This window comes from Vidua macroura, chromosome 18, assembly GCF_024509145.1.
Source record: "Vidua macroura isolate BioBank_ID:100142 chromosome 18, ASM2450914v1, whole genome shotgun sequence".
Taxonomy (NCBI): Eukaryota; Metazoa; Chordata; class Aves; order Passeriformes; family Viduidae; genus Vidua; species Vidua macroura.
The window spans coordinates 1,058,126-1,081,891 of NC_071588.1; the positions used below are offsets into that span (position 1 = coordinate 1,058,126).

Below are 23,766 nucleotides of genomic sequence, written 5' to 3' on the forward strand. Positions count from 1 at the left end.
GCTGTAGCTGCAGCTCATCGAGGTGTGCTTTGCTTAAAAAGCTGCTTGGGTAGGAGTGGGGCTTTGAAGGGGAAGATAAATACTGTAATTAGGCTGCAGGACAACAAAAGGATTATTCTTACCTATAAAATCATTTGAGTGAAGTTGCTGCAAAGATAATTACACCCAAAACTGCCTGCATGGGTCTCATATTTTCCTTACAAGGACTCTCAAGGCTCATTGAGTATTTATAGGCCTGGGCCGTCAGAGCTGGGTGAGATGTGAAACGTCAACCCAGTCGCAGCTGCTGACCATGAAATCCCCTGCAGTGCTGGCCCAGGCTGAGCCCTCAGAGGCTGGTGGGTGTCCCAGAGCCCCCTCAGCTCACGGCACCTTGGGCTGGTTCCCTTCTCCTCCCTCGTGCATCCCTTGCACATGAGCTGTTTGTGCTTCTGCCGTGCTTAGCACATGCAAATGAGCATGCTGCTTCCCAGATGCAGATTTCATATTTATAGATTAAATACAGCCTGAAAAATCATATGTTAATTACATTCCGAGGGCGTAGCGCAGTTTCTCACTTGAACATATTTTGTTTTGCGGGGAATAGCACAAATTCCAGATCAATGTATTTATAGTTGAAGCTCAGTAATAAATGTATCAGGCTGCAGAAAAAGCTTTCTAATCATTACTCTTACTAATCACTTACCATCAGCTCAGTGCTTAGGCTTCTACCCCACACTGTGGATTTGTTTATTTGCTTTTAAAAACCTGCTTTTCTCAGAAGACAACCAATACTACTGGAAGGGCAGGGGGATGGCTGAGGATCAAAGCCAATCAAGCAGGGCATCAGAAGTGAGCTGGCAGAGATCTCAGAGAGGTTTTGAGGAACAGGGCGCCCTGAAGTTGGCTCAGTTAGCTGGAAAAGTCCTTTTTTTATTCCCTATGAAGGTCCCCTGCAGTATGTGATGCTGAAAATCCAGTGGCCAAAAGGGAGCCAGCAGGGCCCTGGAGGTCCCCTGCTCTCCTGGGACAGCAGCAGCAGCCAGCTGGAGCATTCAGCTGCACCCCTCCAGCCTGCTCAGGGCTGGCTGCTGGCTTTTAAACTCAGGGGGAGCACAGCTGCACCTCCATCCCGTGGCACAGGACACTCCAGGAGTGTTTAGGAAAATCGTGCTCAGAAGGGAGTGCAGCAGTGCTGGGGTTTTAAATCCCTTGGGGATTGTTACTGAAGGCAGTGCTGAGCAGCCCCAGCACAAAACAAGGAGGGAAATCCGGGAGAAATCAATGTACAACATTCAAACTGCTTTCTTGTTTACTGTACCAGAACCTTGCAACACATCAAAAATAGAGAGCAAAGCTTAAAATGCACAGTGAACTTCATTGTGACAAAGAAAGTCTGACACAACAGCCACTGAAGTCAACAGAAAACATTTCACAGCCTCTCCCTGGGGCAGGCTCCAGACCTTACAGAGCAAACAGGCTCCTAAGAACAAGTAATTACAAAAATGCCCCTCATTCCTTTTTCTCTAGATGCAAGTCCTTGGATGACCAATTACAGACTCAAAGATATGTCCATAATCCCTGGGCTGACAGGGATGATTGGTGTGGACTTTGAGCAGAGATCAGTCTCACTTTCAGACTAAGCCTGCTGCATTGTATTGAAATGCAGCCTGAGAAGCCACAAATAAGAACAAACAGCAGCAAAACACACGGTAAATTGAAAATACCTCCACCCCCCCCATCCCTTTTCATAGGTCTCATAAATATTTTAACAAATAAGTAAATCACAGAGGGACCAAAGGAACTGGCAAACCAAGAGGTAGTTTATGTAACAGAGCATCTCTGGCACAGCTCTGGCACCTGGGCCAGGCCTGGGCCAACCTCCTGCCCTGGCCCCAGGGGCAGAAATGCAGGCTCAGGAGAGCTGGGCCATGCTCTGGAGGGGCTGCAGGGCTCAGGGGCAGCACAGAACACCCTGTGCTCCTCCTCTGCCCAGCATCAGCACTGCCTGTGCTGTTTGTGATGCTCCTGCTGCCTCGGTGGAGGCTGAAGGAAGCTCTGCTGTCAATAATTGATCCCTGTGGTTGTGCAGCCTGGGCTTTAGGCCAGGTGTGTGCTGTGCACCTGGATGTGTTCGGAGGGGTGGCAGTGGGAAGGAAGCTGCTGCTGCTGCAGGGGGGTGGGATGCAGCAGGGGCAGAAGGTTTCCTGAGAGCTCTGTGTGCCAGGAATGCCCTGCCCTGGGGGCATCACAGCAGCAAACAGCTGGCACCTGCCCCAGGGGTGCTGACCCCACACTCAGCCTGCTCTGGGCTCAGCTGGACACCTGGCAGGGTCTGCAGCAGCTGGGGCCGTGGTTTGTTCAACTGCAATGACAATGTCTGACTATTTTCCTAGCAAGAACCCGAGAGAAACCCAAAGCTAATCACATTTCCATCATTAAAGTGCTCTGCTGGCTCTCAGCTGCAGCCTGCCAAGTCACTGGAGCCTCTGCACAAGATTCTGGTAGGTTTTCCTTTCAGCTTCCCAGGAATGATGCTTCTTCACGTAGTCTTTGGCCCTTCTTATAATTTCCTTTTCCGTAATGGGGTCATTCATTAAACTCTTGGACAGCGCAACGAACTCCTAAAAAAGATGGAGAAAAGAATCAGTTGAAATGTCTTTGTAAAAGTCCTAATGATACTGGAATAGCTGGTACCAACTGTGAGCCAAGAGATGAGGCTGTCCTAAGTCATTTTTTCAAGGTCAAGTACCATACTTTATTTATAAACAATGATTTATAAATAATAATTTTCTTTTTTTACATAGCCCACCAACTAAGACATTAAAAATCAGACAATTCACATTTAATGACACAAAAAATTGTCTGCCTACCCAATGGTTGGAAACCCAGGTTATAAATGAATTGCCTGTTCTGCGTGGAGGACAACTGGCATCAGATGTTTGATCTCAGCTCAGCCAAACTTTTACCTCATTGCTACTGCAACACCTTCAGTGAATTTCAAGGTAAGGCTAAGAAAGTCCCAACACAAGCACAGTGTAAAGATAGGAGCAGGCATGCAGCACCTGGGCACATACAGACACAGCAGGGTTAGCTCAACAAACACACAAAAAAAAGCCATATATTCCCTTTAACTTCACTGGGCAAAATACCAGAGCCCAAAGATCACAACTGTCCTCTGCCTGCTCCTCTGCCTCTCTCATTTACTTCAAGGCAAGAGAAAACTCTGAACTTCAAACCTGTGAAGGGAGATCTGATGTCTGAACTAATCTGTTCTGAGCAGCTGGTCTCATTTCCCATCAAGAGACAACTTCCAATGCTTCAGCTTGATTACAAAGGTGCTCAGATCTGTGCAGAGCAGTGCTGTGGTTCAGCTCAGAAAGGCAGACAGCTCTGGTGGCAGTGGGAAATTAATGTATTACACAACTGGTAGTGAAGATCAGCACACAGGGACAGGGGACAGAGAGGATGGGAGGAGGAGATCCATTATTTACACAGGCTGTAGCTGTGGAGGGAGACACCCCAGCTAAGACCAGAGTTCATTTCAACATTAGGTTAAGGAGACAACCATCCTCGAAAATCTGAGTACACAGAGTGTCTCAGAACCTCCACAGCTATAAGATCTTTGGGTTGAACTTTGGATTTTTTTGGATGAACTTTGCAATTGCAGTGCACAATGCACAGTGAAAAGTGACCCCTGGGCCACGCTGATGGGGAAATCACTGAACAGAAATCATCCAATTGCCTTGAAAATCACAGTCATAAATACTGTTCACACTGAACCACATCCCCCAACTTTAATTTTATGCTCCTGTGGAGGATTTTATTTAAAGTAATGTTTAAAAGTAATTTATGTAAATTACCTAAGAGCAGAAGCAGCAATGTAACATTTCTTGACAGGTAGTCCTATTAGCATTCTTTTAAATTGTGGATATGGAGGACAAAAACTTGGAAACATGTAAATGATAGAAGAAATGAGATCCTTATTCACAGTTACAATACTTAGGGCTGAGGATAATCTCAGGAAAAAATGCCAAACTGAGTCCAAAGCATAAAATTTGAGAAAATGCAGGAGAGAGAAAAAGCAAATGGAAAAATACCAGGAGGTGGCGAGTAAGGACTTCTCAGCTTTGCCCTCCTTCTCCTCCTCATGCAGTGTGACCACCCACGAGTCACTTGCAATCCCACTGGAAGCCAATGGGAAGATTCACTGTGACTTATCTGGGTTTTGCCTCGTACCCTCGGAGCAGCTGGCCTAGCTTGTCTGCAGGTTGGGATGCTCAGCTTCAGCTGGCAATAACTTCATTTTCCAGGTGTCTCCCCTAACTACAAGTGACTCGCATTTCAGTGGTGGTTTTGTGCTAGGTCTGGACTTGCAGCATGCAGACATCCAGAACTCTGAGCTCGTCCAGGAAATGCAGCAAAATTCCATTTTGCTTTTCCAGAAGCCCGTGATACATGAAGTAATTACAGGGAGGCAACACGTCTCCAGCAGCTGTTCTGCTGTGTTTGTGCAAGTGATGTTTGCACAAATATTTATGCACTCCCATATTTCCTTGTAGCTTCAGTATTGGTGAAAGAGGGGTCAAATTCACAAATTGCCTTTCAGTTTTAAAACCTAAGGGCATGGCTTTCAGCAGCCCAAGTGAAGGAGGTGATCTCTATGCTACCTTACTACGTGGGGCCATCCATACTTCTACCAAACCTGCATTCCCTCACAAGAGTGGGTATAATTAATTTACAGGTGGCAGCAGAGCACAGTGTAAAAGCTGAGGCTCAGAAGTAAGTCACAACCCAGAAAAACAGGAGCAAATCATCTCCTGTGTGTCCAGAAGCATTCTCACATCTGCCCTTTTCGTGGGAAGTGCTCCACCACAAACAGGCATTTTTCAACAGCAACATCCATAATACAGTTTTCTCCTGGTAAATTGACCAATCATCCCTGAAGAAAATGTCAACTCCTCTGTGTAGTACCTAAAATAAATCCTGTCCAATATTTTGCAGAGACACAGAAGCACAGGTATCCAGGAGATAAAGCTGGAAAATGAGTGCACTGAGTAAAAAAGGATGAATAATTCCTCAATTACCACGAGAGCTGCACTGGTGCCGCAGCTCACACATAATGAAAATAAGATGCATGGTTAATATATTATTTATATAATGAAAGTAAGGCTGCAATTAAGCCAGTTCAGAGCAGCTTCAGCAGACAGAAAAACGTGCTTCTTAAACAACAGCACTGACCCCAGCGGGGCAGAGGAGAGGCCAGGTGTGCAGGCAGTGCCAGAGGTACCTGAGGGCAGGTGGAGCCCAGCTGTGCTCCCCCAGTGCTGCTGGCTGTGAGCTGGAGTGCTGGCACTGCCACAAACTCAGAAGTGTTTGCTCTGGGGGAAGGGGCAGAGCTCTGAAGCCCTGGGCTGTTTCCTGCCCCTGGCTGGCAGAGGAAAGCTCTGGGTGTCACAGCAGAGCTGCTGCTCCCCGCGGGGCTGGGCATCCCTCCCACCCCTCCAAACCCTCACAGGGGCTGCCCAGGTCAGCTCCATCCACCTCTGTCCCTTCTTACTGCCTTGGAAGTTTATTTGCCTCCTTCTCTTCATTTAGGCCCTTCTGTGAGCTTTTACAGACATGGAAGATAAAATTTTGAAACCCAGCCTGCTGAGTAACTTTTTGTGTCTTCCCCTTTAGCACAGTTTTGCATTATTTATTGCCCCGTTCTAATCTCTTACTTTTTTTTTACTTCAGGTCCCATTAACTCAGTGTCAAATATTCCATAAACTTGCAAATTCAAGCAGCAGCAGGATCAACCCATGATTTAAAAGTGATGTGCACAGTAATGTGCACAAAGGATGGAGTGTGAGGAACAAAACGTTCCAGGGCTTTCCCTTCCAGGTTAACTATCTCCAGCTGAGTGCTGGCTCCAGTGACTGGCAAGGCTTTTGCTACTTCCAGCCAAATGCAAATGGTTAAGGATGGCTGCAACAAGACACAACATTTCCTACTTTCCTGGAAGCCACAAAAGCTCACTTCCAGCAAGAGGAAAGCCAGCAGCACTCAGCATTTAAAACCATTCTCATTGCATAATGGTCAATGAATACCCCTCTACTTTGGCTTTCAAAAGACAGCAGGCACAACTGCTCCTATCCAAGGTGCTGCAAAGCTTTCCCCCCCTCAGATCAGAAACAACTGAAAATAAGCAATGCTTTCTGCTCCTGAGCTGTGGTCCAGCCTGCATCCTCACAACCAGACAGGATCCACAAACTCAGCAAGGAAAATTCCTTTTCTAATCCACCAAACTTTTCTCATCTTTGGTGGTCCAGATTCTGCCAGCCAGAGACAGGCTCTCCCAAGCACCTAGACACAGGTCTAGTCTTTTTGTAGATTAAAGGCATTTCCTCACTAACTTGATGCATCTGAGGGCACAGCAGAAAAGATACTTAAGATGTCAAAGTAATCAAAGTAAAAAAACCCAAAAAGTTTCCTACCAGAACATGTTTTCCAGTCCCAACTCACTCAGACCAATCTTCTGAGGTCGCATTCTAAGTGCCATGGGCAGTGTCCCTTGTCCCAGCAATTAAAATGTCTTCGAACTTAATTGCATTTCTTTGATCTAATGTGACTCTCAACCTCTGGCAGACTGTGTGCAGTGGCTTAAAAACTGTTTTTGATATGGTTTGGGGAGATAAGGAACAGGAGTAAGTGGTTACTTTATCTCCAAACCCCTGAGTGCTGAGGTTTGGCATTCTGAGCTCCTCTGCATGAACAAAGTTCTCCTACAGCTCTGCAGTGGGACGAGGACATGCCCTGGAAAGAAGGGTTTTCCTGACCCATGTGCAGCCTCTGGGAGTTCATGCATCAAGTGACAGCAATAAAGTTCCACAGGGCTTTCATTAACAGAGCTCCAGCTGCTGTTTTGCAGAGGAAGGGGGATGTCACCTTCCCTTCTCAGGGTGCTGCCCAAACTTTGCTGATTCCAGTACAAACATTTCCTGCAAGCTCACGTGGTAATGCAAGTCCTCACCTCAAAGGGATTCTGAGACAGAAGAACAGCAAAAAGAGGCAGCAGCAGCAGTGGGATGGAGGGTTCTGCTCTCTGGCATAGCAGAGGAGGGAGCTCAGGCAAAAAGGGGTTCATAGAAATTAAAATTACAGTGGTCTAGGCATACTGACAGCCTGTGACTCCTGCTCTGCTGCAAGGAGAGTCCTTCAGTCCTCAGCCCTTTGCCCAGAGTCCCTGATGGCACTGGGAGCACTTCTGTGCTTCGAGCTGCACTCTGCCCAGGCTGAAAGCCACAGCAGAGTTTTAATGGATCTCAAATCCCAAATAAACCCCTGGAATGTGGGATGCTTGGAGACCACAGAAGAGGCTCCTTACAGGGATGTCTGATGGTAATTGGGTCTGGTTTTAATAATGTATTTGAATTCCAAGCCAAATGCAGGCAGGCTGTTGAGGGAAACAACAGAGTGTGGCAGCATTAACAGCAGGAGAGCTCCCAGGCCCTTGTTCAATAGGGTTCTGTGTCCTGGGGGTTTTGGAGGAGCTGGAAGCCAATGAGGTTTTTTCAGGGAATACATGTACACAAGCTATCAAAGAAATATTTTGGGTTTTTTAGAAATCACTGGAAAAACGGAATAGTCCAGAAGCAAACAAACAGAACCATACTTGAATTGGAAGAGTTTTTCTATTAAAAACTCCTTCAAAACCAACCAAAAGGATTCACCTTCCAGAAACACAACTTAATAGGATGCATTAATCACACAGTCCATAATGTAAATAAATATGTTCTCTACTTTGTAAAATTATCAAATGGTGTATTCTAGTATGTTTTTTAAATATTGAGTTGGATAAAACTCTGAGGGAATCTTTTTCTGAGAATCATTTTCCATGGCATACATGAATATGCAACAGCAAAGCCCTAATGCAGGAAAATATGCTGAAATGAAACTTTCCAGTATTGAAATATGGGTAGTGTTCCCTCTCTTCCCACTCTTATTTAACTTCCCTGAGACTTCATCCTAACACTTCGCTTAATTTTATCATTAATTTCTCTGACTGAGCAACATCTTGCATCTAAAAATACTTTACATTAACACTGACTGCTAGAAATTACAGAAAATGTGTCATCTGAAACTCGAGGCTCATTCTCTTGCCGAGCTCCAGCTTGTCTAACACAAGTTCCTGTTGCAGTTATTACTGAAGGGAAATCTGACACATCCAGAGCATCTCCTGCAGGGTTTGCTTCTGGAACCTTCAAGCCCCAGTGCAACAAGTGGCTGTGAGCAGCTCACACAAACCTTCAGCAAGGCTGACACCTAGTACGAGCTGCCTGAACTGCAAATGCAGGGCAGGCAGCTCCAGGAAGGAGAATCTGAGCAAAACTGCTGGGAGGAAACACCAAGTGTCCAGCCAGACACAGGCCTGGGACAGACAATGAACCCAAAGCTCTGTGGTTTGCTTACCTGGGGAGTTGAAAACAGCAGTCCTGTTTCCTTGTGTTTTATTATTGCTGCATTCCCAGGAATGTTCCTTGCCAGCACTGGGATTTCTAAATCCATTGCCTAGAGGAATATAAAAAAAGGAAACAACAGTTTATAAGGATTCATGGATTTCGAGGTGCTAACGATGACAATTTTAATAAGAAAAGCAGGAACAACAACCCAAACTCCCTTCCCACCTCTCCAGATTTTTAATTGAAAAATACCATTCCCCAGAGAGCACTGCCAAGCCACTTCACAGAACACAGCTGCAGCTCTGAGCTGTGCAAACCCTGGGCCCTCAGCCCTGCTGCTCACACGTGTCCTGATCTGAGGCTTGAATCACTACTGATGAACTGAGGGGTCTGGAGATGCACTGACTGTACAACCAGCAATACTCATATTGTGCAATTGTCACAGTGTCAAATGAGAAACAAACTCCAAATCTTCAGTGTGTTTCATCCTGACTCCCTGTCACTCCAGGGAGTGCACGAGGGCACTCCAGAGTCAATGCATTTTTAATTGCTGGCATTACAGTCCTGCATGAGGGGCAATTCTGCTTCAGTCCACACAGCAAGGAAACAAAACTCCAAGGAGAAAACCATGATCTTTTATACTTTGGACAAAACTGAAGAGACAAATACCCAGGCTGATAAGGTACAGGGAGGGACCGCTGGGACTTAACAACATATTTTAATAATTTAAAATACCCAAGAAAAGCACTGCTTAAATCACCACTGCAGGTGTATTAGTCTGAGCATAGCATTTCCATAGCCCTGGCACAAACATCTGCTTTGCAGCAGTTAGTGCTAAAAATAACAGCCCTTAATGACAAAACCTGTTCTGCACTTTGTATCAGAAAGGAGCAGATGATCTGGGGTCATTCAGACACATTAATGAAGCTACAGAGCTGATGACTGATTGAAGCTGAGCACCGAGCTTATATTTAATTCTCTGTCATTTCCAGACTCTAAAGGGAAAGACATTTGCTCTGTCTCAGACTTGGAGGGCAGGAACTGCTACACAAGAAAATCTTCGGGTCCCCAAATGCACAGGTACCAATGAATTATAGCTGCTGAAAGACAGAACAGATGGCCAAATACTTCAGATGCAGGGCTGCCTTTATGCCACTGGCCTTAACCAAATGGATTGGGCTGTAAATAATTACTGCAAGAAGCAGCTTCAAATTTAATTTAGATACTTAGACTACTTTCAAGCAGTAAAAAGAATCATTTGCATTGTTGAAAATATGTATAATTTACTGACCTAGGTTCCAGGAATAATAGCACAAAACTACATTTTAGTCCACTGGCCATCTGTTTTGTTACATTATTTTGACTGCAAATGAGTTTTGCTGCTCTTGCAGGAGGATGCAGGGTGTAAATTGAAGCTGTGGGAGCGTTACCCACTAAGCATCTCCACCCAGCACTAGAGGGCTGATAGAGCAAAGGCAGGCTTTATTTAGCACTCTGTCTTCTGCATTGCCCCTCATTTTCTTCCTTCTAGCCTATGCATCTTCTTGTTGGCTCTTCAGTTTTACTGCTTTAACACATCCCTTCATCTCTAGCTTTTTGGGTTTTTTTATTTTATTTTTATAATTTGCTCTGGCTTTTATTCCAGACTGCTAGTGCTGCACATGTTGGCCAAGATTGGATTGTGCCTCACGGCACAGTAGAGTCTCTCCAACTTCCTTTTCTACACTTTTTTGTAAAATGGCTTCTCTTTGGTAAAAGCATAAGAATGTAATGATTTTTTCAACAGCTGGAATATTCCTGAGAGCACAGAAAAGGGCTCCAATGGAATAGTGCTGGAGCCCAAACCTTGTTGTTAGCAGGAACAGAGGGAACACAGAAACCTTTCAGCAGTGGTGCCTTTTCCACCAGGAACGTGCACAGCTCCTGAGCTCTCAGAGGAAGAGATGCATTTTTAATGTCTGCTCTAATGCTTTGTTTTCTCTTCAAATGCCAAACACAAACAGATCAGTTACAGTCAAATCTCAGAGATCTCAGAACCGGCTGACAGAGTAATTAGTGATGGCTCCTGGCTCTTCCATACCTCGAGGCAGGCTGAACTAGATGGGATTATATATTTATCTCATTTATCTATTATATATTTATCTCACTCAGAAATGCTGTTTACAGATTCACGACCTTGTTAAATTTTGAACTTTGAGGACAATGAGAGTTGCATTTCCAAACTCAAGCCTGTTTTCTCCAGCCTAGGACCAGAAGATTTTTATGCAGAGTTTTCAGCCTTATTATTTAACAAGATCTCAGCAGATGGCCCTTCCTGCTGCTGGCCATCCCAGGAAAGAACTCCACGGAAAGAACTTCACCTCTCACAGGTGACAGAGAGGTGTTTACTCTGAGGACTCTCAGATGAGTGGAAATGCTGGAAATGCAACTCATTAGAAACAGAAATGGAGGCTCATTAACACAAATGGTGTAATAATTTCTGTGATCTTCTGAGATCCTGATGAACCAACATTCAGCACCCACCAAAACAAATGGAATAATGAAAGGCATTTGCCCAAAGAACTTCCACTTCAAGTACACTTATTTTTTTCTGAGAAAGCACTTGATACTAAGCAGTGCCCTACTTTGACAGGTATAAAATAAAACTGGTTATTAATTTTCAATACTGATGGCAAAAGGATTAACTCAGCGTGCCATTCATTCATTAATCATTTCAGAATTAAATAACCAAATACAGCTCTTAGATTGCTTTTTGAAAGGATGTAAAAATAAATGAAAGTTCATTCTAGCAACATTATAAGGAAGTGGGTGTTGAATCAAGCCTAGTGACAACCTCAGTAAATCAGAATGATTTCTACATCTCAGATCTGTATTGTTAATTTGGCAGGATTGATAAAATTACCTTCTAGCCTTTAAAAATAAATAGAGAAAGCATAACAAACTGTCAGTTCAAGGGAAGAAAACCTTAATTGCTAACACTCGAAAAAAGAAATATTTTAGTTTTGTCTTCACTAGCTTTGAAACACGGACATCAAAGGTTGACAGGCATTTCCAGTGACAGAAGGTGAGTGCAGATGGAGGGTGGCCTGTCTGAGTGACCCCAGGAAGGTGGTGTTACCTCCAGGATGGCAGCAGACATGCCCTCGGAGATGGAGCTGTTCACCACGGCCAGGCTCCTCCTGAGAGCAGCGTGCAGCTCCTGCTGGGGCAGCTCCTGCAGCACGTGCACCCCGGGGGCCCTGCAGCCAAACGACACCCAGAGGAGACCTCCTGAGGCAAAGGAACCCTGGAAAGGCTCCCAGGAGCTCTGGAACCCCTCCCTGTGAGGGGCAGGCTCTGGAAGGGGCTGCCAGAGCCATTTGGGATGTTCATCCCTGGCTGTGGTCAAGCCTGGACGGGGCTCGGGGCTGTCCCTGCCCATGGCTGGGAGGGTGGAACTGGGTGATCCTTCAGCCCTGCCATGGTTCTGTGAATAATAAATCTAAATCAGAGTCAGTCAGGTGGGATTTAACACAAAACATCAACACACTGGTTATTCTGGAACGTTCAGTGTTTGGGATACCTGGCCTGAGAGTGTTCCATGCCAGGTGATCCTAACAGAGCTGTCAGCCACACAGAGCTGTGCATGGACACTCATTTGCACACACTTCATTTAAAAAGGGGCAGCCAAGTGCCTTCATTCAGCAGATAGCAGCTTTAACATGCACTTCTTACCTTTTGACTCTCTCCTTAACTTCACTGGTAAAAAGTGGATCAACCTAGAGAGGAGCACACACAGAGGTCAGTGCCACTGACCACTGCAGCTCATGTTTGACATACCCAGAGAAAAAAAACAACGTTTAGGACATGTTTAATCGAAAATATTTTAAATGCTGAGCTTTAAAATCATGCCACAGGTCTGTTACTCAGTTGTGTCAAAGGCCTGGTTGAGAACTCCTGTGTGAGCGAGGGGCAGGGCACTGATGTGCCCAGGGACTGTCCCTGTGCTCTCTGAGTAAAAATGGGCCTCAGGAGCTCAGGAAGCAGCCTGCATGTAAACTGAGACACCCACATAAATGCTATGCTCTGGCAGAAAGAATTGTTGGAAATCTAATAAACACAAAATTCTAACCCCCAGTAAATAACAAACACAAAATTCCCAGCCCCAGTAAATAACAAACACAAAATTCCCAGCCCCAGTAAATAACAAACACAAAATTCTAACCCTCAGAGAATAACAAACACAGAATTCCCAACCCCAGTAAATAAAAAACACAAAATTCCCAGCCTCAGTAAATAATAAACACAAAATTCTAACCCTCAGAGAATAACAAACACAAAATTCCCAGCCCCAGTAAAAAAACAAACACAAAATTCCCAGCCCCAGTAAAACATGGAGGCATGCTGCAGTTGTTGAAGTCTTGTCTAAGCTGGGTTTATTTACAAAGCTTTGCTCTGTCTGCTGCTTTCAATTAGCACAATTAAAAGAAATAAACAGAACTTGAAAATCCTTAGCTAGACACAAAGAACAGAACTCAGCTTTTTTATTAAGGCTGACTGACTATATTAGATTGATACATGATAGCTTGCAGGGAATAACATGACTTTTTAATGTATATTAATATTTTGGGTTTGGTTGCTGCTTTTTGTTTCAGATTATGAGACAGAGAACACTCACAAAGTGTTTTAGAAAACACTTCTGGTAAAAAGTCAGGATTTATTTTGTAACTATGGCTGCATGCTTTGAACACAAAATTGATTATTTTATGAAAACTGGGCTTCAGAAATGAAAAAATTAAAGTGAATCACTCCTGCACTAAGGAATCAATTCCTACTGAATACAAACTAAAACCCTTGCTTAACTGCTTAAAAAAGTATTTTTGCTATTTCAAAGTGAATTTCCCAATTGCTATTTCTGTCTAAATACATTTTCAGCTGTTCCCCCAAAGTTCTATTCTGATGCTGAGTTCCTCTCATGAGGAGCTACCCTCTGCTTCCATTAAAACCCCTGGAGTTCTTGCAATTGATTTAATGAGCAGGGGGATAAGGTCTTGTGTTCTTGTCCCTTTAGAAGGATCAGAAAAACTACAGCCTGTGACTCATAAAATTAGTGAGATGTTAATTCCTGTCCCCTCGACTTCAGTGGAAGCCAGGCAGTCTCCAGCTGCCTACAGGCAGAACAAGCTTGGAGCTGGACCCTGCCGGTGAAAATGCCAGGAATCCTGGGCTGAAAGTGAGAATTGAGGTCAGATACTGCTCAGGGTGGGCACAGCAGTGCCTTGCATGCAGGAGCTGCCTCAGCCCACGCCCAATCCTACAGGAACTGGGCCCAGCAGGAGCTGCTCACCGAGCTGGGAGTGCACTGGGGCCATGGGAGAGCTTCCAAAGCCACTGACTGTGCCTGAGGGACTGAGCACAGGCACCCTAAAACGTCCTGAGAACAGCATTCTGCACCCAGGCACCCAAAAATGTCCTGAGAACAGCATCCTGCACCCAGGCACCCAAAAAAAAACATCCTGAGAACAGCATCCTGCACCCAGGCACCCAAAAATGTCCTGAGAACAGCATCCTGCACCCAGGCACCCAAAAATGTCCTGAGAACAGCATTCTGCACCCAGGCACCCTAAAACATCCTGAGAACAGCATTCTGCACCCAGACACCCTAAAACATCCTGAGAACAGCATTCTGCACCCAGGCACCCAAAAACATCCTGAGAACAGCATTCTGCACCCAGACACCCTAAAACATCCTGAGAACAGCATTCTGCACCCAGACACCCAAAAATGTCCTGAGAACAGCATTCTGCACCCAGGCACCCTAAAACATCCTGAGAACAGCATTCTGCACCCAGACACCCTAAAACATCCTGAGAACAGCATCCTGCACCCAGACACCCTAAAACATCCTGAGAACAGCATTCTGCACCCAGACACCCAAAAATGTCCTGAGAACAGCATTCCTTCACTCAGGCACCCTAAAACGTCCTGAGAACAGCATCCTGCACCCAGGCACCCAAAAATGTCCTGAGAACAGCATCCTGCACCCAGACACCCTAAAACATCCTGAGAACAGCATTCTGCACCCAGACACCCTAAAACATCCTGAGAACAGCATTCTGCACCCAGACACCCTAAAACATCCTGAGAACAGCATTCTGCACCCAGACACCCAAAAATGTCCTGAGAACAGCATTCTGCACCCAGGCACCCTAAAACATCCTGAGAACAGCATCCTGCACCCAGACACCCTAAAACATCCTGAGAACAGCATTCTGCACCCAGGCACCCAAAAAAAAATCCTGAGAACAGCATTTTGCACTCAGGCACCCAAAACCATCCTTTAAAAGTATGTTCTTCCATCCAGGCACCCAAAACCATCCTGAGAACAGCATTTTGCACCCAGGCACCCAAAAACAGCCTGAGAACAGCATTCTGCACCCAGGTACCCAAAAACATCCTTTAAAAGTATGTTCTTCCATCCAGGCACCCAAAACCACCCTGAGAACAGCATTCTGCCACTCAGGCACCCAAAAACGTCCTGAGAGCAGCATCCTGCACCCAAAACTTCTCCAGCATCCATCTTCCACAGGCAGCATTTGTGGCCACAATAAATGTTGTTACTGCTCAGCACAGAGGGCAAATGCACTCACCAGTTCCCCATCATTTGTTAAAGCATCTCAGCTCCCTATAATTCATTTGTTAAAGCATCTCAGCTCCCTATAATTCATTTGTTAAAGCATCTCAGCTCCCTGTAACTCACTTGTTAAAGCCCAGCCCTCCCAGTCTAGCAGAGCTCAGAGCACAGCAGCTCGAGCTGTGGGACAGTTCCTGTCACAGGAGAAGGGGTGACACGAGGAAAGGGGGGTGGGCACCCCCAACCAGGTCCAGATGTGCCACTCAGGGAGTCTCTGCTGACAGGAAAAGGAACATCCCAGATGTGCCTGACAGTGCAGGAAGTCACAGATCAAATGCTGCACGAAGATGAAGGGGCCTGCTGAGCACAGAGCCCGCCGTGATCAAAAGCCAGCAAATCTTCTGGAAACACACAGTATTAAAATGCTGCCATATATAAATATTAACTCAGCCTGAAAGAATGGTCCAGGAACATTTTATAGTGCTGAGACTCCAGACTTTGTAGGGGAAAACAGGTCTCAGTACATTTAGGATTCTGTCAGAGTATCACTGCAAGTGAAAGGCTTGAGGAATCTGCAGAGATACTCAAAGTGGAGAGGGAGAACTTCCTCAGTTTCCCAGGTGTCTGAGGTTTTGGCAGCACCACTGGGAAAGGAATTCCCTTCACTCCCAGCAGCAGGTGCCCCCACGTTCCAGGTGTTATCTGATGGAGCAATGTTCTGTACTGCCTAAAAAAACCCAAAAAGAGCCCTGAGAGGTTACCCAGAAGCTGAATGCTTTAAACAAAACTTTAAAGTTTTGTGGCCTTAACTTTTTTTTAAGTTGCATAAGCTCCTATTCTTGGAATATGGAGCTGCTGAAAATGAGCTGCTGTTCCAAATTTCATTATAGAAATGAACAAAAGGAAAACTGGAAGTGGAGACAAATGGTGAAAATTTTACATAACACAGGCCTCAATCCTGCAACATTACCTCGATTGCACCATTTGGGACAATCGTGCATAGAAAATACAGGGAATAGTATCTAATCTTCTGGCAGCAAATATATCATCTCATGGAAGTAAAGCAGAAAATAGAGTGTGGGCCTTTGTTCTTTCTCTTCCTAATTAATATAATCCTACTGTATGAGTTTTTAATATTCACAATAAAAATTACATGCTTCATAGATGGTGGCACTGATTTTTTTAAGATTTTTGTGGTTTGAGAAGCAACATGAATAAGAAGAGTACAGCTAAATACCAACAGAGCTGAGATGTATTTTTTTTTTTTCCTTTAGCAATATTTTAGTCCCATGAAGAAATATGCTCTAAAATGTTTTAAGGAGAATCAGCCCTTGATCCAGCCTATGCACTGCCACTGGGTTATTTCTGGTCTGTAAAGACATTAGCTTATGAGAAAGTGAAGCAAATTTAAAAAGACAACTAAAATGTTTATAAAATCCTCACTGGAGGCAGCAAGTGCATCTTTTGATTCTAAAGCACAGCTTCATTACACCTGCTCTAGATTTGCCTTCCACACCAGTTCACTTCCAAATCATTTTGTGTATTAGCGTGGAAAAAGCCCAGATAAAATAAAAACATAAAAACAGCTTTTAACAATAAAATCCTATGCCCCCAAATTTGCAAAGAATAAAACTGAATGAAAAAATAGAGAAACTGTTCTTATTTGCCTATTGAGAGCGTATTTGTTTTTTTATAAAGCAAATTGCCTGCAAGTTTTCAGGCTCATGTGGAGATGAATCAGAGATGAGACTGATGCAGAGGGAACACATCAGCCAGATGAAGCAGGGAAGCTTTCAGTCCCCTTCAAGCACCAGGGAGAGCTTGTTTCCCATGACACAGCTGCCTCCTCAGACCTCTTCCTGCTTGAACCACGGCTTCAGGCTGCCTTTCCAAGCCCTGTGCTGCAGGATCTGCGTGGAGAACACTGATTTCCTTCTCACAAGCCCTGCAATTAGTTCTGTAACTTTAGCATGAAGTTCCATAGGCAGCACACAGAAGGAGAAGAATCAGGACAGAGGTACCAACTTTAGGATTATTCTGAGATGGGGATGTAGTAAAAAACCTCAGTTTCTCCCAGGCTTTAGTGCTCTGAGATTTTAATGGAAAAGGAGCTGGGTTTGTGAGCTCCAGCTCTGTCCTTGCTGCTGGTGTCAGACAGAACCTGAACCTCATTTTGCACCTGCTGGCAGCTGTTGATTGTGCATGAACCCAGCAATGGCATCAAGCCCAGATGGAAAGGAACCAGCACCCAGCTCCACGTGAACAAAACAAGTGAGAACAGGGATAACGAGCACCTGAAGCACCTTCACAGCACTGAAATCCTCATTAGCAATGCCTGTGGAAAAAAAAATTCTCCCAGATGGCAACTGCTGCCTCTCAAGACATGTGATTGGCTCATTTCTAAGTTACTCCTATTGAAATGGGCATTGCTAATGTTTTGTTTGCCAAAGTACACATTTTAGCAGTTTGAGAGTGTCTAAAACCCCCCAGGTGTAACAACAGTAGCCAAGAGTCAAATCCAAGTATTTTGATGGTTTTTCTGTTCAGAACTCCTTCCTGTGATGGGGTGAAGCAGTGAGGAACAGAGCTGGGCTGCCTCAGTGTCTCCTCCTGGAACAGCCTGGGAGCTGCTCCCTCTGCACTGCAGGAGCCCCTTTATTGACAGTTCTGAACTCTGGCCACTGGAACCACTTCCACAGCTCAGAGCTGTTGGGAACAGCCTCACAAGGTCTGGCTTTGGAGCTTCTTATCTCTGACAGAAATCCTCTGACCTACGTTCAGTTTGGAAGAGAGCTGAGGTATCTCAGACGAGGTAAATGGAAATATTTAGAAATAAACATTACAGCAGCAACTTACTGCAGGTCCAATAATGCCCAGATGGACACTGGGATCCTTTCTGTGCCAGTCTGAAACAGAAGAGGAACAACTGTTTTATTAATAAAAATCATTAGTTTTTAAATCAGTATAAATAGCTCCATGATTAAAGAAGAATTAGACAAATATTGTATTGCTACTTTAAAGACTGAATGTGCACCAGATTCCATGCTCAGCCCTCACATTACTCCTCAGAATTCAAATATTAGCATATCTGAAAGTCAGTATTTAGCCTTTCTGCTTCATGCAATCTCTTCTGACTCAAGGGTTATTTAACTAAGCTCAGATATTAATTTTGAATCACTCAAGAGAACAATGCTCTGTATAATGCAGTGATCATGGCCACTAAGCCAAAATGACTCGAATATTTTCCTGTGTAAAGGAACATGTGGAAGCAACTGCAACCATTACACCCATTACTCAGTAACATGCACAAGAGACATCTGCTGCTCTTTGAACCCCAGAACAAACCAGTGCAGCTCACTACAAACTGCATTTGTTACTCAGCACCACAAGGCTTCAAGGGTTATAAAAGTCACGGAGTAGTGCAGGCTAAATTTCCAGCTCAGAATGCTTGAGCCTCTTACAGACACAAACAGAGCCTGGCAAAAAATTCCCTTTTGTGCTACAAGGAAACTTCAGCCCAGTCTGAGCACTGAGCCAGAACAATGGGTGGGAAAATTTGTCTGCAGCTTCAATGGCATTAATTAGCACACATGCAAATCAATGTAACAGCCACGGGACAGCAAGAGAAAAAAGTTATTTTGAAGTAGATGATCTTTTCTTTTGTCTTCCATCAATACTGCATGTAACAGCAAAACAGTTTTCTCAGCAAGCAAAAGCATCAAATCTTGCTTTGATTTGAATGCTCTGTTATTCCCAGCAGGATGGAAAAGACATGGCACAGAAATAATGTGTTGAACAGATCAATGGTTACACAAGAATTTCTGTTTTCAAATGGAAATATATGATGATGTTTCCTGCCATAAATAAAACCTCAAACATTAAAAGAATGCACTGAGTGACAAACAAGAATATTCAAACAGCCAGTACTCACCTGAGAAAGCTTCTACTAAATACAGAGGGTCTTTGACTCTCCGGAGCCCACACACCAAAAGAAACAGGTGCACACTGTCTGTGTCTGCAGGAATGCCTGGAACAAATGATTGTGAAAATCAGTCAGTGAAGCAGGCCAAAAAGCTGAGCACTCCCAATTGTTCCATGAGCACATACAATGGTAAGAGCAGTAAAGAGTGGATTATGGAAAATTATCATTATTCCCCCTGTTTCCTGCTCTTGCATCAATCCTAGATCGAGGATTTACATCATTCTAGAGGGCACAGGGGTTTATTTCCAGAGGCAGTCAATGTGCAGGATTTGGAGGAAGCTCTGGTGGTGTTCTTGGACCCCAGAACCAGCTTTGGGCCCTGGCAGCTGAACAGCTCCAGGTGGTTCTCAGTGCTTTTATCCTAAAATGAGTAACTTTGCATCCACCTAATAACTCACCACCCATTTCCAAATGTGAGATTTGGTTAATCAGTGTAGGTCTCAGAGCTCCTGATCTGACATTTTTGTAGCTGAAGATCAGGAAATGCCCCATCGTTCTCAATCCCTGTATGGCAGCACTGCTACAGAACAGTTAACTAGAAATTGAATTATTGCAAAGCATTCATTTTACACTTATTGCTAAAGCACAGGTGAAAAATAACTTGGGGGAAGAAACCTCAACATGGGAGCTTTTACCATGGAAAATCCCTTAGCTATACACAGCAACAACTCAGAACTGTGTGGGCTTTATTAGGAAGAGAAGGTGAGCTGTAGGATATTGCACTTTCTGTGGCAGGACCATTAATCCAGGACATTCTGGACAAGGCTCACCGTGGGATGAGCTTTGCTAAAATGTGTTTTGATAAAACAACACAAGTCAAAACCTGCTGACTGAACACAAACAACCACCTGAACTCACAAACACCAGAGGCTTCGCATTCGATTTGCTGCACTGAACACATCAGTTTGGTGTCCTGCAGCTCAGCCCCTTCTGGAGCTCGTGGGTGACAGGGATTACCAAGCCCAGGCAGCTCTGCAAGGCCCTTTGGGGAAACCAGGGACACCACAGCAAGGCTCTGTTTGCATGGTCACAAATGTGCTTTTGAAATTTAAATCCAGTTCAGAATTCTCCCCGTCACGGGGTTCACCACTGAATCTGTTTCATTCCACTTAAAACAACCCTGAGGTCAGAAGTGGCTGCAGCAGACATGGGAAATAACATTTTACTGGTTATTGGGACAGGAAATAACTTGTAGTTTATAACACACAAACATTTGGGCTGGAAAAGCCATTCCTCTGCTGCACTGGGCCATTGATACTCTGTGGTCACAGACCTGCAGCAGTGCTTGCAGTTTATGGCAAACTCACACCAAGCAAACTACCAAAAAGTGTTACCAAAACTCAGACTGCACTGCAGCAATCCCACAAGGCACAAATGCCCATTTTAAATTATGGACTCCCACTTGTTGATGCTGAGCTCTGGCTGTTTAGAAACAAAACTTGGAGTTAGTGCTGAAAGCTCAGTCACAGGAGGAGGAGACCAGGTTTTTCTGCTCTATAGAATTACTGCACTTTTGAAGTAACTGCTCTTTTTTATGTCTATGGCTTTTTGTTTCTATCTTACGGCTTTCAGCCTTTTCATTTCATTAGATAAGGGTTTAAAGCCCTAGTAGAGCAGTTCTGTGCAGCCCTGACTGCCATTCTGCTCCCTGGGTGAACACCTGAACCCAAGAGAAGGAGGGAGCTGGTCCCACAGGCATTCACACTCAGTTCCTGTGCCATTCAAAGGTGCTTGTCCCAAGAATCTCAATTACAGCCCAACTGTTTCACCAGTGAAATGACCTAAAATAATATTTATTAATGAAACTAGCCCACCCAGCTGACCTCTCTCATTTTGAAAAGACATTCACATTTCTCGAAGCAGACTCTCCCCCTCATGCCAATAGCCTCAGCTGCCTAGCAGGATGTTTTCTGCACCTCCCTCTGGAACAGCAGCTGTGGGGACACTGGGCTGCAGACTGGATCCTGCTGGATCCCCCGTGGCCTTTCTCAGACCTGCCATAAAGGGCCAGTCCAGCAGGCTTTGCCTCTCCAGCAGTGGAAGGGGTGAGAATCTGCTCTAGGCTTGTTCCCCTGTCTGCTGCAGCTCTCAGCACCAGCTGGCTCATTCTGACAGGCATTCTTTGCCCCCTCAGTGCACTCACACAAACCATCCCTGTAACCCTGCCCTGCCACGGGAGCTTGCTCCTTCCCTGCCCACTCGAGACCCAGCTCCAGCAGCCCCCGTGTCACTGCTCACTTGCTGCCCATGCCTGGAATGGGAAATTCCCCGTGGAGCTGCCTGCAGCACTGACTTCCCACCTGGTGCCTCCTGCAGCCCTGCTGGGGAAAACCCACCCACCAAAAGCCATTTGTCCCTGAAAGCAACAATTCCAGCACAACGTCCTCTCAGGACACTGAGCTATCTGAGGTGCAAAGGCTGCCCTGCCACCACAGCCACAGCTGCCTGAAAACTGCCCTTTGGAAAAGGCCTTCCTTCTTTTTCCTTTGGCTTGAGCAAGACTTCAGTGTGTGGATTTTTGCTGTCATTCTGCCTTTTGCAGAGGCAATAAGATACTGCCACCTCGTGTGATTGTGAAATGGAAACACGTCGGTGTGGCACAATCAAGTGATTTTCTCTTTTAGTACATTCCCTGTGCCACTGCCCTGTTTGACTGACAGGCAAACGCCCAAATAACAAAAAAATGCTTCAATCTTTTTCTCCCCATTTCTGTTGGTGATCCAAAAGCAAAGATTTCCAACAGCACACTGTGCTTCATTATCTCTTCCCTCATGTATCTTCCTGTTAGCTTGACAAAGAAACACAACATGGAAAGATTTGTACATAAACCCAGCAATTAAAAAATAAAATTTAAAAACAACTGCATGCTATGTTTTCCAGCCATCCTTGAAGATTCACTCTGCACTAAATGCAAGTACAGCCCTGGCACTGTAATTAGCATCTCTTTCAGTGTCATAAGGAATTGTTTTGAGTCAGTCAGAGATGCTGCTGCAAACAAACGTTGTCAGGGTTTGTCTGTGCTGTGCTCTGGTGGCTTTACCTTTGCAAACAGCTGCACTCTGCTCACAGCAGGTCTGCAGCAAGATGGGGAGGTCAAGGCAAGGCAGGGATGGAGAGGAGAGTGAAACATCACTCCTGTCCTCTCCAGGTGTCCCCAGGAGCAGGGCATGGTGACAAACGAGCTGCAGGGAGCCAGGGCTGGCGTGGAGCTCCCAGAGTCCTGCCCGTGGAGGAGCAGAGCTGGTGTTATGCTGCTCAGACTTTGACATTTCAGGGTGGAATTGCACGGCCAGAAGGGCACCCAGCTGCTGTGCCAGAGGGTTTGCTGTGGCACTGAAACCTGGCACCAAATCTGCTGGCTAGGGGATGAAATGGGCTCAATCCTCAGGATTCCTTCCTGCTGACTGACTCTGAGTCAGGGCATGGCCTAGAGAAGGTTCTCAGACCTTGGCTCGTCCATCCAGACTTCCCCAGTCACCTGCAGGGGGGCTGACATGAATGGCCCTGGGTTTAACTTCTGCTCCCCTGCTCTGAGGCCTTCAGGTGCAAGGCAGGGGAGAGAATGGAGACCATTAAAGATTATAAACCTTCAGGTGCAAGGCAGGGGAGAGAATGGAGACCATTAAAGATTATAAACCTTCAGGTGCAAGGCAGGGGAGAGAATGGAGACCATTCAAGGTGGAAAACCTTCAGGTGCAAGGCAGGGGAGAGAATGGAGACCATTCAAGGTGATAAAACAGGAGGGCATTTTCACAGTGCAGCTGCTCTTCACAGCAACTGTTCCACAGTGGCCACAGAAGCACAGAACCAGGGAATCATTTAGGCAGGAAAAGCCCTCCACATTCACAATCCAACCACCAACCCAGCCAAGGCCAGCACTCACCCACACATCCTCTAAACCCCTCCAGGCAGTCCAAACCACCCCTGCCCTGGGCAGCTGTGCCACTCTTGACACCCCCTAGGGTGAAGAAGTTTTTCCTGCTCTCCAATCTAATCCTCCCCTGGCACAACCTGAGGCCATCTCCTCCTGATGCCATCTCCTCCTGCCCTGCTGTTGTTACTGGGGAGAACAGGATTCTGACACAGTGACACCTCACTCTTGGGCCATTACAAAAACCTGCACAGCACAACACGAGCACGGGCAGCAAACACAAAAGCCTGAATAATTTCTGAAGCTTCAGCAGGGACATCGTTTTTCTAAGAAAGGCAGGAATAAGTACAAGTGTTATCTAAAGAGATCTGGAAAGTGTAGATTCATTTAACTCCATCCCTCCAGGTACTATCAGGAAAAAAAAATGCAGCAGTCATAAGTGCACAATAAAAATAAATGTATTACTGCAAATCTTTAATCTTACTGAAAGCTGCAGGCCTGGAAGTGAATGAGTAATACTAAGCATTAGCTTGCTGAGAGGTAAAGAAGAAGATTTAAAAATTAATTTTCCAAGCCCTGATTTCAAGTTCACTGTTGTTTTCTACAGACCTTCAGAGAACAACACCAAGTCCACATTACTTAGGATTATTCATCCGTTTCTGGTTTTGTTCAGAAACAAAATCAGCTAACCATGATGAGATGGTGAGGGGAAATAACCTTATTTTCTTTCCTGGTCACTTTGAACCACAGCAGGTCTTTTACTCCTCTTGAAAATATTTCATTTATCCACCTCCTGAGCACCTGAAAGCATTGACTGCTGTCCTCAAAAAGGAAATCCACAGGTTTATGGCTGAGGTTTCAGTCTTTAAGGCAAGGA

The 23,766-nt window shown here is 45.2% G+C and overlaps 1 protein-coding gene across 2 annotated transcripts in view; it reads right to left on the reverse strand.

Annotated features, from left to right (window-relative positions):
- Nucleotides 1-474: 474 nt before the first annotated feature.
- The window catches only part of GLT1D1 (glycosyltransferase 1 domain containing 1), a 46,232-nt gene continuing 22,940 nt past the window's right edge, over nt 475-23,766 (reverse strand). Inside the window, exons 7-12 of one of the 2 annotated variants that reach the window (XM_053994234.1) lie at nt 18,968-19,063; nt 17,893-17,942; nt 12,138-12,181; nt 11,542-11,662; nt 8,434-8,532; nt 475-2,603 (exon numbers count right to left, since the gene is read on the reverse strand). In XM_053994234.1, the coding sequence (XP_053850209.1) occupies nt 2,457-2,603; nt 8,434-8,532; nt 11,542-11,662; nt 12,138-12,181; nt 17,893-17,942; nt 18,968-19,063 (557 nt within the window). In that variant the 3' untranslated portion in view covers nt 475-2,456. The remainder of the gene's footprint in view (nt 2,604-8,433; nt 8,533-11,541; nt 11,663-12,137; nt 12,182-17,892; nt 17,943-18,967; nt 19,064-23,766) is intronic. The other variant, XM_053994235.1, reaches the window with a different exon arrangement.